The 13,160-nt window shown below is 39.9% G+C and overlaps 1 protein-coding gene across 11 annotated transcripts in view; it reads right to left on the bottom strand.

Annotated features, from left to right (window-relative positions):
• The window catches only part of KIF1B (kinesin family member 1B), a 150,049-nt gene that overhangs the window by 85,235 nt on the left and 51,654 nt on the right, over positions 1-13,160 (bottom strand). For 3 of the 11 annotated variants that reach the window (XM_073316476.2, XM_073316475.2, XM_073316469.2), the window contains exons 7-15: positions 12,876-12,987; positions 11,680-11,757; positions 10,825-10,890; positions 9,918-9,935; positions 6,229-6,304; positions 5,838-5,916; positions 5,122-5,264; positions 3,584-3,625; positions 969-1,180 (exon numbers count right to left, since the gene is read on the bottom strand). In XM_073316476.2, the coding sequence (XP_073172577.1) occupies positions 969-1,180; positions 3,584-3,625; positions 5,122-5,264; positions 5,838-5,916; positions 6,229-6,304; positions 9,918-9,935; positions 10,825-10,890; positions 11,680-11,757; positions 12,876-12,987 (826 nt within the window). The remainder of the gene's footprint in view (positions 1-968; positions 1,181-3,583; positions 3,626-5,121; positions 5,265-5,837; positions 5,917-6,228; positions 6,305-9,917; positions 9,936-10,824; positions 10,891-11,679; positions 11,758-12,875; positions 12,988-13,160) is intronic. The other 8 variants (XM_073316479.2, XM_073316474.2, XM_073316480.2 and 5 more) reach the window with 5 other exon arrangements.

The raw sequence follows: 13,160 nt of genomic DNA on the forward strand, positions 1-13,160 counted from the left end.
TTGTTTTTGGCTCTAAAACCCCTCAATACTTGTAGTTATTAAGTTGTCAAATTGTGTTGCCCTTCCCATTGGTGTTTTACAAGGAGAAGTTGCCTTGAATATTGATGGGAAAGGAAAAAGACTTTTCCCTGGCAGCCTCACTCAGATTTCAAACCACCTTATGAGTGTTGTTTTTTTTTAATCTGGTGTATAGACGTCATTCAGTGACTGGGTGTCAAGGGACTGCAGAGACAGCGCCATTATCTCCATGGCAACAGCAGGTTTCTATTGGAAGGAGGATGTGCATGTATTCCAGCCCATCCAAACCCCCTCCCACCAGGCAGTGTCTCATGGAAAAGACATGAGAATGCAGCACTCACATTCAACATAGCCAGCTTCCCCCACTCACTCACCCATGAGGGCTTGGAGCTTTGGTAAAAATGAAAGAAACCCTTCACTGTAATGCACTTTTGATGCTGTTCAATTCACACACATTTAGGACAAGGCTTCTATTGTCTGGATAAGGCAAGCTATTCTGTGTGCTTCACATTTTAATCTGTGGGGGTAGGGTGAAGACAACAGTGACAGGGTTATGCTGTTCTTTTTTTAGTTTGGGTACATTTAGGTTTTTTTAAAAGCTCATTGCATTGGCCGGTTCAGGGAGATGCTGAACAGGTCTCCCAAAACTCCCATAGGCTACTCTGCTATTCAGTCCTCTGCTGTTACCACATAAGATTGTCAGCAAGTGTGCACTTGGATTATACAGTTGGTTCTTGCCAAGTTTATTTCATTGTGGCTAAAGGCAAAATCAAGCCCAGATCTTCATGAATGAAAAGCTTATACATGAACCCACTCCCCAACTTGTTCAACCCAGCTGCACTTTCTGGGGTGCAAGGTCAGAAATAGAAAGGCACAGGTTATGTTTTCATAGGAAGACAGCTTCCCAGGCAGCTAAAATTACATTCTGCTCAGTCAGCAATGGTACATACCTTCAAACGTTCAATGGCTTCCTCTCCTCCAGGTGTAGACATGATCCTCTCCTGTATACTGGACACAGATGTTAAGCCCACCTGACTATTGAGAGAGCAGGAAGATGGAGATGCACTGAGGGACCCCATGGAGGCTGTGGAAAAATTGCCAGGGCGTTGATTCTCGGAGGCTAGCAAGTACCTATGTTTATTGTTCTGAAAATCTTTCAGATCTGGGAGACAGACAGAAGGGAAGGCAGAAAGGAAGAGACAAGGAGCAGAGAAAAGGGAAAAAGGAAGACAGGAAGGAAACACTAGTGTAAGAGGAAAGCATTTAAGCTGCAACACAGACAAGATTAATAGTTTTAGATGGCAGTTCTGAAACAAATCCTTTAAAACAAATATCCCTGAGATATAAAAAGTTCCATTCAGTCCTTGAGAACTGTAAACAAGAACTCGAGTGTAAACTAATGTTACCAGTAAACTCCTGCCAAAACAAAGTCAAACAGTCAACAAGACACTGTAAACCAGAAGGATCCCCCTGATCTAGGTAACAGCTGTGCCCTGCCCTATTCCTATGATACCTTCAGCCTTCTAACAACAACTGGGCATTGTCACAGTGATGAGCAATGTGGGGCTGAAGGCTGGCAACAGAGACGGCCAGTTATCAGGAAGTGTACTACTGGGCCAAAAAGTCTAAGCCGCTAAATTCAATCAAATTCATACCTAAGGAATCTGAAAGGAAAACAGTAATAAAAATCATGATTTGCTGAATCAGTCTCCAAAAGGTAATATTCCTGCTGAGATGCTACACAGAGCACAAGAGTAACTATAACTGCCTGTAGGTCAAGATCCCTAATGACAGGGTGCTATAACCACCTATCCAGTCCTTGACAGGGTGAGTGATAGGAGCATGGGCTCATGTTTATACCATCACGTATCATAACCTGTTGTGGAAAAAAGAATCCACAATAGAGAATAGGTTACCCTTTTGCTCAGATACCTGTGCAAAAGGCTTGAAGAGGCGGCACTTTTAAGTCTCTTGATCAGGACTTAGAATGCACACAGGGAAGCATTTCAAGAGATGCCTGAAGTTTGAGGCAGCTCCTATAGTCTAAATACTGAAAACCCAGGAGGCCTGAAGATGTCTATGAAAGTGGAAGATACAGGTCATTTGTGTACCTTTCCTTCCATTAAAAGTTATCCAGAGACCTTCTACTCTGATCTGAATCCACGCCAAATACAGCTCACAAAAACCTTCACTCACGTGTCAAAAACTGCTAACATGCAGATGTTAGACAATTAAGTAGCTCAGGCCTCACTGAGCCCCCTCACTCCTTCTCTCTTCCCACCCAGAACTATCCTGCCGACGACATAAACCTTCTGTCCTATTTCACACCAATTTAGCCTGTAGTTAGTAGTTGCTTCAACTCAGTTTGAAAACCGCCATCTGCAGATATAGGAAGCGGAAAAATACAGAAGAGGGAGAGCCGCCAGGTAGAGGCAAGCAGGTAGGACAGAGCAGGAAGGATTGGGTCTTGAAAGGCCAGTGGGCACATGCACTCCCAAGGGACAAAGGAGGTAGCATTTGCAATCACTTTGGCTGTTGCAGAGTCCATACAGAACCTATCCCTCAACATCATGCACATTTTTCTGGGTGATGCTGCAGCTGCTCACGGAGATGACAGATTTTTAGGCAACAAGCTTTAAGCAGCACCAAAAAAGGAAGGCCAGACTGAGTCTTTACACCACCAGTATCTGAGTTCAGGAAATTTCAGACAGATCTCTTCCATTCAGTATTGTTTTGGGGTGAGCAAGGGCTTTTGAAAAGGGCATAAGCAAGGTCCAAAACAAAAAGTCTGCTTGAGACTTGCCTCCCCCATTCACAGAAGCAAGACATTTCTCTGAAGGTGGATTATAAAGGAAGTACATTCCCTTTCATAGAAATAGTTGGTGAGGTCAGAAAGAAAAAGTGCTGTTTTACTGAATGTTATTCTCTGAGCCTACTACCTAATCTTTATCAGTTTCCTCACATTAAGATTCCTTCCTCCAGAGGAAAACAAATCTCTGTTCTAGACAGCAGCTATGCTGATACCAAAGACAAATAAGAGTTCAAACAAAGAGATTGCTATCAGCACAGAGCACCCAACACCACACATGTGCAGAGGCTATCAAAGAAACATTCTCTCGGAGGAAATTGTTATGGTTTCATTTTACTTTAGTTTAAATAATCAATTCTCAAATATAAAATATTAAAACACATTCTGGGTAAGAAAATATGTCCAGGGGGAAGGGAACCGGTTTAACTTATGAACTTGAAAAAAATATTCTAAAAGTTCAAATCAGAACCATGATTTGTAACAAAAAAAATAGGTTGAAGTATTTCCATCCTCAGTCTCCCCAAAACAAGGAAGCAATAGACATATTAAAGAGTGGTTTCAACTTTGTGCTTTTACCAAAGGATGGCTCAGTAAGGAAGATGGAGATGGATTTCATTTTCAGGAAATCTTAGATTCTGCAATAACTGCTCTGTCTGGGATTTCCCTGTGAGGAATGCTGGCATGCAAAGCTCAGTTAAAAGCTGGCCCAGCAGAAGCAGATTAGCAAGTAGAGCTATAGAACCACACAATACACACATTTGCCTCCACTTCCAGAGTAATCATCTCCCATTGGATCAACTGAAGGGAAGCAAGAGGGAAATACAAGAAGGATCAAACTTCAGGATCAACAGTGACACAGGAAGGGAAGAGAATACTTGGCATTTGAAAAAACAAAAACAGTTTTCAATTTCACATCAAAATTTTTGTTTTGATTTGTTCCAATACAGTAGAAAGTTCTGTTTTTGAACCTAAAACAAAGACTGCATCAAATGTGAACACTTCTGAATTTGAGCTGAGTTTTTTTCCTTAATCCATTCTCTTGAACAAATAACGACAGAAGATACATACAAGTTACACACTTCACATTGCCTGTGATTAAATCAGGGTCTTCCCTTCACAGGAAAATAAGCACCGAAAGTCAGAGAAACAAATGCAACATTCACTCTTTAAATATATTTTCATAGAGATTTTTCTACTATGAACTAAAGGAAAAAACCAGTTTGCCAGAAAAATTAACACTCATCTTAACGGCAGCTCCTGTAAAAGGAATTAAGTCACAGCCCAAATTCTCAAAGAATTTAGCATGGAAGATTTTAACTTGTTTTCTGTGTTGGAGGTGAAGGTCAGAAAAACAGCTGCTACTCTGAAACCTGTCTTTTGTCTTAGTATCCTGAGACGTGGTATTAGCATTGGCAAAGCTAGGGAAATGACAGCACATAACGTGCAAGCTCCCACTATAAGTTCTTCCAACATTCCTCAAAATTTTGCCCTTCAAGAAGCTATTATTCCAATTGCAGAGCAAATTATGTGGTGGTTTTGTCTTACAGTGGTTAACTATCATCCTCCTTGGGACTAAACAGTATCTGAACTAAAGGTAACAAGACGGGAGTTATTCTTAAAAAAAGGGATAGGGAAGAGGTTCTCAAACTGGAGGTTGCAAGCTTATTACATAGGGGGCGGGAGGGGTCACGAGCTGCCACCCTCCACCCCAGCGCTTTGCCTCCAGCATTTATAATGGTATTAAATATGTTAAAAAGTGTTTTTAATGTATGGGGGGGGTCTCACTCAGAGGCTTGCTTTGTGAAAGGGGTCACCGATACAAAAGTCTGAGAACCCCTGGTTTCTGTCCCCCTTATGAAGTTTTTTCCCTTTGTCACAGCTACCATCGTTTTCACAGAGAATGGGCCAACGTCTTTCAGAGCCCACCCAAGGCTGCTCCTTAATCAGGAAGGGTCATCACCACTGATTAGTGCAAAAGGGATTTCACAACCCCATCTCTTCAGCATCCTCAAGCTTTTCTTTGCAAGCAAGAGATAGAGGAGCAGAGTTTGAATCTGATGTAGCAGTAACATAAAAAGGTACTAGGACTTGTTATTTACAGAAGGGGATAGAGATGACTCACCAAAGCAAAGTGAAAAATTAAATTAAATTGTGAAGTACTGAAATTTAATGGCTACACCCTCTTCCCACACAAGCCCAGCTTTCTCCAGTTCCAGGGCCTTGGTAATTTGTTTATTTCCTGCAGCAGAGCACAGCGCCATGATGGAAAGGCCTGGACTGCTTAATCCACTTACTATCAATAATATCTCCTAGCCCTTGGGCACGCAGGAGATCCTTGAGCCTCGTCACCTCCTCCTTCAGCTCACGCACCAGCTTGGCATTGGGGTCCTCGTTGATAACAGCATTGCATTTGATCTGCTTTGCACGATCTGCATATCTGGAAGCAGCCAAAAGACATACGTGTTTGGTTTTACATGGGACATATGCATCACTCTCTACAGTCCTATACAAGGCCCTGCCTTTTTTTCAGGCTCCAACAATATACTGAATCAAGCAGCTCTACCTCAGAAGTGTGTAGAGTAAGGAGCAGGGGCCACACTGAAAGATTTTAAGCTCCAGCTACTCCTTAAAACTTCAGTGGAGTCTAGGTACTCAAATATTTTTGAAAAAATCAGGCCTAGGACTTACCAGTGAAGCCATTTTAAACTGGGTTCTCTTCATGCATAAGATTATTTCTCTTTTGCACCATTAGACAGAAATTTCATCCTCATCTATAAGTACAGATAACTTGGAACTGGTCAAACTGAACTTACCTGATTAAGTGAAGCAACTACACCCTCTGCCACAGGATTGGGGTTCACTTTAGAATGATGGATTTTACAGTACACAGTGTAGTCCCCTGGAATGCTCTCAGTTTTGCCTAACGCATATTTCACAATAGGAAGGATGTGCACCTAGATACCTTAGCTGAAAGCCAAACATTTCCACTCCAGATGAGAGGCTAAAGTACCTTAAAGTGCTCAACGTTTCATCATAGTTGATATCTGCCGGACTCAGAGCAGCAACCATGGCAGTTCTGGAGTTTCCACCTGTAATGCACAAGCAAGGTCCTAAATGAAGCTGCACTGGCACCTTGTAATAAGTATATTCTTGAGTGTCAGTATTTCCCAGCCTAAACAATATCCATATTACAGAGTGTTCAACAAAATTACACAAAGCAGTAATTACACAAAGAGTAAACCCAGAAACAGCTGTAACAATAACAGTATGACTTAAAAACAGATACTTCCATATTTAATACCAATATCATACAACGGATTGAGGCAGAAAATGGCTATGAAACACACAAAAATGGAGGGAAAAATTCCCCTTGAATATTGGCATAGTCAGAATAGTCATACCTAGATTTTCCCGAAGTAGCCACGTTAGCACAGAATCCCTGTATGGAATAAAGTCTGTCTTCTTCTTTTTTTTACTCTACAAAAAAGACGACACACTTATTACTGAGTAGTAGTATCTGGAAAATGAAAAATTGAGTTTAGGCAAAAGGTAGAAATCATAATTGAACAGATCTCTTAGATGCTTTAATCTTTCAAGAAGATGGAAAAGTATATGCAGTTTATTGTAGGAAGTTGAATGCAATTAGAACAAGGTTGGAAGAAGAAGTGGAACTTAATCTGTCGCAGGCTGCAAATTGCTGATTAGACTAAGAATCTGGGGTGATCATGTCAATGTCTGGCAGCAGTTGAAGGGGGCTGCTATGCACACAAGAGAATCAGAGCACACATCAGAAGAGAAAATTATTAAGATGCTGGACAACAGGGCTGGTAAAGCCATATATCAGATTCCATACACAATATTACAGGAGGGATACCGTACTGACCTTTGCAAAAAGGTATATAAACAGACTATGAAGATGATAAAGGAACTTTAGGGTCAGAGAAAGGAGAGGTTGGGGAAATGTAATTAGAAGAGTAGCTCAAGAGGGAAAATGAGAAATGAAAGAGCTATAAACTCTAAAGGGATAGAAGACAGAGGATGCTACATAGGGTGACCAGATGTCCCAATGTTATCAGGACCATTCAGATGTTAGGGGCTTTGCCTTATATACACAAGTACACCTCCACCCCCCATACCACCCCCAAAAAAAGAGTGTCTTGATTTTTCACATTTGCTATCTGGTCATCCTAACGCTATGAGCCAAACAAAGGACTAGAAAATTGAACACTACCAACAGCATCATCATAAACTGAACCACACACAACTGTAAATGTAGTTCCTCCATTTCCTTACTTTTGATATTTCTGCCCAACTACTTTACTTTCTCCGATTTTTATTTGAGTATAAGCTTTCGTGAGCTACAGCTCTTTTCATCAGATGCATGCAGTGGAAAATACAGTGGGGAGATTTTATTTACACAGAGAACATGAAACAATGGGTGTTACCATACACACTGTAACTAGAGTGATCAGGTATTGGTGCCACAAGTACTCCTTTTCTTTTTGCGGATACAGACTAACATGGCTGCTACTCTGAAACCTGTCAAGTAAGGTGAGCTATTACCAGCAGGAGAGGGGAAAAAAACCTTTTGTAGTGATAATCAAGGTGGGCCATTTCCAGCAGTTGACAAGAGCATCTGAGGAACAGTGGGGGGGGGGGAAAAACAAACATGGGGAAATAGTTTTCCTTTGTGTAATGACACATCCACTCCCAGTCTTTATTCAAACCTAAATAAACGGTGTTCGGTTTGCAAATTAATTTCAATTCAGCAGTCTCTCATTGGAGTCTGTTTTCGAAAGTTTTTTGTTGAAGAATTGCCACTTGTAGGTCTGTAATCGAGTGACCAGAGAGATTGAAGTGTTCTCTGACTGGTTTTTGAATGTTATAATTCTGATGGACACAAATCAGAGGTCAAGAATATATCTGTGTATATAAAATCTCCCCACTGTATTTTCCACTGCATGCTTCCGATGAAGTGAGCTGTAGCTCACAAAAGCTTATGCTCAAATATATTTGTTAGTCTCTAAGGTGCCACAAGTACTCCTTTTCTTTTGGCGGATACAGACTAACACGGCTGCTATTCTGTAATCTCTCTGGTTTTGTTTCAGAGTAACAGCCGTGTTAGTCTGTATTCGCAAAAAGAAAAGGAGTACTTGTGGCACCTTAGAGACTAACCAATTTATTTGAGCATGAGCTTTCGTGAGCTAAAGCTCATGCTCAAATAAATTGGTTAGTCTCTAAGGTGCCACAAGTACTCCTTTTCTGGTTTTGTTATTTCCTTCATTCATAAATTGCAATATAAGTGCTTTGGCTGCATTATCCGTCCTCCACCAGAGACAGAGCAGGCCACAAATAGTGATCCATCTAGGCAGTGTTTTCAAACGCTACTTTTTAAAATCAAATTTGAAGTACAATCAGAAACTAACTGGAAAGCATAAGATAAATATTTATATAAATGGACAGGTGAAGGAACTAAACAGGATAAACAGCCCTGCTTCCACATAGAAACATTACTGACTTTTAGATCATTAACAAAAATTCCACGTAACCTGTACTTGGACACAGAACTAAAGTTTCCTTTGGATGTTAAATGCCATTGCAATTAACACTCCATGAGCCAGGATAAATATTTTATTTGTTGCAATTTTAACCTCTCCTGACAGTCTCACAGTGGGAATGCAAAGGATAATGAGCCCACGTCTTACTCAGAATACTCCTTAAAGGAAGAGTTATTATACAGTGGTTAAATTCTCCAGCACTAGTATCAGGATTTTTAAATTTAGATAATAATAAATCTTAATACACAAGAAAAAGGCTCTCAAGCTAAAACTCACTTTCTCTTTCAGGTTGTAGGGCTTTATGCTTTCTGGAAAGCCAGAGAAGCAATTTGGAAAAGACAGGGCTGGAGGGACACAGATAGAAGGACATTTAATAAGCGACTCAGGAAAATGCAAAGATTATTAGGAAACATGAGGATAACGGAGAGGTCAAAAAGGACACTAAGACTGAGCCAATGAAATTAGAAACAAAAGGTGTTTTGTTTTATTGTTTGATTTTTAAGTAGCCTTGTACCTGGCTACAGGTTAGCAGGATTTGGGGACTGTTCAAACAAAAAACACAAGCTCACAATGCAGATAGCTCCCCAAGTCTTCAAGCATTCTGTCAATCAAAATCTTCATAAAAGGTTATAAGAAGGATTCCTTTGTGGGCAAGCAACAGACTTCCCTACAAATTCCACTGTAAATATTTTCCATCCCCACCCTTCTTAGCTCCCCAACTTGATTTTGATATATGAGCAGCAATTAGGGGTCACCCATGAAAGAGCTCTGCAGAACAGGGTACTTTGTCATCTGCTGACATGTGCAAGACAGCAGGGAGGGAGATTAGCATATATATACCTAATTGCAAGTACTGCCAAAAGTTTAATTCTACAAGACACTAATACAAGATTTGATTGTGCAATAGTAGTTTTGAATAGATGTTATGTAAAAGTCACCTTACTAACACTCAAAAGGTAATGATTACTACACAAAAGGAGTGAGTACCAGCCTTATAAAAAAAATTTTCCCCTACTTGCCTCAGGTGAGTAACCTTTTGATGGACAAGAAAAATGAGTAAAAACTGCATATCAAGGCTTGTAATTTTCCATGGCAATTTTATTAGGTTAGCATAAACAGCAACTTGTGAGGCATCCTTTGGTGTGAAGGAAAGAAGTCTGGGAGATCACATGTAGTAAGCAAAGACATTAAGATATTAAGTATTCCTAAGAAAAATGTCACCCACAAATCAGGAGCAGGGATGTGCTATAAAATTTTACTTATTCTTAAACATTCATAACACCTGCATTTTTCTCTTTCTTCCCCAACTCTAAAAAAACATTTTTATTTTGAGTTTTAGTACTGATATTCCTCATTACTTCATGGTCACGCCAATAAGCCTCTTCACTAAGTAAAGTTCAGTCTACAACTCAAATCAATTTGTCTTGAAAGCTCTTGACAGATCCCTGCTCTTGGTTTCCTAGGTGAAGCACATCTGGCTCTACATCACTCTACTAGGACTTAACATTCATGGTTACTCAGCCCCACCATACCTTATTGGTGCAGTTATCCTAAAGTTGAAAGCATTAAAGGAAGAGGAAGGAAGAACACAAGATGAGTGTCTGAACAAGACAGAATAGACCATTCAAATTGTTAGGCTGGAGGATATGCATTGAATATTGCTTTTCTGAAGAACCAAATGAATGAGAATTGAATCTCCCAGAAAACATTTAAATTAATTAGAAAGCACTTAAGTCCAGACAGACTGTCCCAAAGGTTAAATCTTCTGTAACTTAAGTGCACAGCAGCAGGTTTTCCCAACATGCTGTTCCATTGCAACTGCAATGGAAGAAGTAAAAAGAAAACATTTTTATACTATATTGTGATTATCTGTTTAGATTATAGGATACTTTCCTGCAGTTTAGACATCAGGATAAAAATTTCAGTTTTACAGTAGAATAACCCAGAGACCAAATGACTGCATACGACCCCTTATCATTCAAATCAAGGAAACTCTTAACGGGATGTATAAAGTTGTTCTTTTAATTAAAAAAAATTTTTTTTCTTCTTCTTTTTTAAAAAAAATAAAATCACAAAATTCAGTATGTAAACATGTACTCTGTTTGCTTTATTTCTTACAAATTTTATGCAAAAGCCTACAAACATTTGTACTTCAAGGTTTCTTCCCGGCTAAGTAAATCAATGCTCCTGTCTTACTGTGAGCAACTGTTCTGCACTAGAACCTATGAGATTAGTAGATATTAACAACCTTGCATGTAACTATCAAAAAATAAATAAATAAAATAAAAAGGCTCAGCTAGGCCAAATACTGAGGTTAGCAAAGTAGATGGAAGGGCCTTGCTGGACTATAGGGTCTCTTGCAGTTCCAGATTACCACCAAGCACTGAAAGGTTTGTAAAGACGACAACTTCCTCTAGATAGATGCAATACTGTACTTACCACCTCTGCCAAGGCTGAAATTACTTTGCCCAGTGTTGTGAGAGACTTGTTGATATTTGCTCCTTCCTGGAAAGACAATCATTTGATGTGGTGATTCACACTACTCAAACAGGAACTCTGGTCCAGACTAAAAGGAGCTGGAGATCATGGCAGGTGTCATTGTGAAAGTAGATGTCTTAGATTCACAGTAAAGTTAGTTTTACTGTGACCACACTGCCATGATTATCTGGGGCTTAACACACATTTCTCACACAGGTACCTCCACTAATTTTATCATCACCTAAAGCTTGACCAAAACATGGGTTACCAGTGTAAAACAAGCTACTTCATGAAGAAATAACCCTTACACCCACCATATAAAAATCACACATACTAGTGAAGGCAAAGTTAGATACTTTAAAATATCAGAATTAAAACCAAACCCACAACCATTTTCATGCAGTGTGTTATGTTTTTCTTTTAAGTATCCCAATATGAGAATAATCACACAACTGAATAAACAATCAGTCTCTGAAAATAGGGGGCCTCTTTGGTTCTTGACAGCATACCGAAGAGATCTCATTTTCACACAATAGCTAATGTGTTCAAGAACAAAGGACTATTGTAACATACCCATTACACCAGCCACAGAAAGACTAAACAAAAATCAAATTCTTACTATTCCACAGCATCAATGATCAACGGGGCTGAAGTTCTGGATATTTGATGGGACTGAATTTTTTATATTTTTATTTTAGTTATTTTCTCCTCTGTTCATTACTTAATAAGCAGAAGAGCATCCTCAGACATCAGACTGATAATACACCATTTCTCCTTCCTCCCCCATACAACAGTAGCCCAAGGCAATCCCACTACCTTTAATCGAGTCCCTTTGGCACCAGTTGAGTCTGCTCTCTCACTCCCAGCTAGATCCACAAGGCTAATCTTGCTAACCTAAAGAGGAAACACAGCAATAGTCAGAACTAATTCTGGTGGAATTAGAGCAAGAGAAAAATAATTCTGATGCCACATGATTCATGAAGTAATCTACTGTCCAAAATCACTATAGCCTGCTACAGATTCTACAGCTGTACTGTTTTCATTGGCAATCAATTTCAGAGAAACAAAGTTGTTTCTGCATTAGTATAAATACATTCTGTTTTAAAGTGCAGCTACACTCTGAAAAATAACTAAAAGAAAGAATATTGTTTAAGCATTTAAGGACTTCCAGAGCAAACTGAGTCAAAAGATAATTTAACTGCTAGTGCTGCAAATAACCTAGGATCTAGAAAGAAAAAGGCATGCTATATTTTATCCATATTTATATGTGGTCAATCAGTAATAAAGAACTGGGACAATTGCAGAATAGAATGCAGGTCACTATCTCATAACCCTGAAGAGCCAAAACAATTCAGGAGAGAAAGCTTGGGTTTTATCAGCACAGGCAACAGACCTGACCCAGAATACACACTGGGAACAGATATGTGAAGATGGCTCGTTTTTTATATAGTCACTTTTGCATACAGAGCCTCTTTGCTCTTCCAGTACCCAAAGGAACAGGCCAAACATCTCCACTCATACACAATGTACTTACTTTTCACATGCAAATTCCACCTGTTTTGTTTTGCCTGAGTATCACTACATCCCTGCTAAAGCAGGCTTATGCCTGACAGAGACTGCAGAGGATACTTAATGAGGCAAGAATTAGTTGGGCCCGGCCAAGCAGAAACACTGAAGCTTCTGTATACAAGCAGGAGGAAATTTTACTTCCCAGCTCATTCCATCTTTCCTCTTGCTTGGTCTATTTTCCTTCCCCCTCTCCACCCCGCCACCTCTATATCTTCGCCATTCCTGCTTCCCACATCTCAGCCACTACTTCAAACACAGTTTAGGAACAGAGCCCAGCAAAAAAACAGCAATACAAGGGCTCTGACAGGGTTAATATGGCTTATAAGCCAATTCTCCCCCACTGATAGTACATCAGGATGAGAGAACTCCTACTTCCACCCCCAGGAAAATGAGATAATTGAAAGCAGAATTAAGGTGATGGTCAGTTTTCCTCACTCCTCTACCTTCTCCGTGCAAAGGTCAGTTTCTGTGTCATGTCTCTTCTGAGTAAAGACAATCGTAAACACAGCGTGAGAGCGGCTACTCGTTTCATTCATGTTTGTAGCTGCCACGGTCCTAAAAAATAAAGTCAGACATTCATTTTTTTAAATGATCAGTAGGCTCCATGCTGCAACTAGTTCTCAACAGTTTATACTGAGTACTGTCAATCTACACAATTACCTGTGCTTCCCTAATGCTACCCCCACTCCTCCCTCTGTACCAGCCTCCAGTTACATCACCCTTCCTCT

Source organism: Lepidochelys kempii, chromosome 18 (genome assembly GCF_965140285.1).
Source record: "Lepidochelys kempii isolate rLepKem1 chromosome 18, rLepKem1.hap1, whole genome shotgun sequence".
In the NCBI taxonomy this organism is placed as follows: domain Eukaryota; kingdom Metazoa; phylum Chordata; order Testudines; family Cheloniidae; genus Lepidochelys; species Lepidochelys kempii.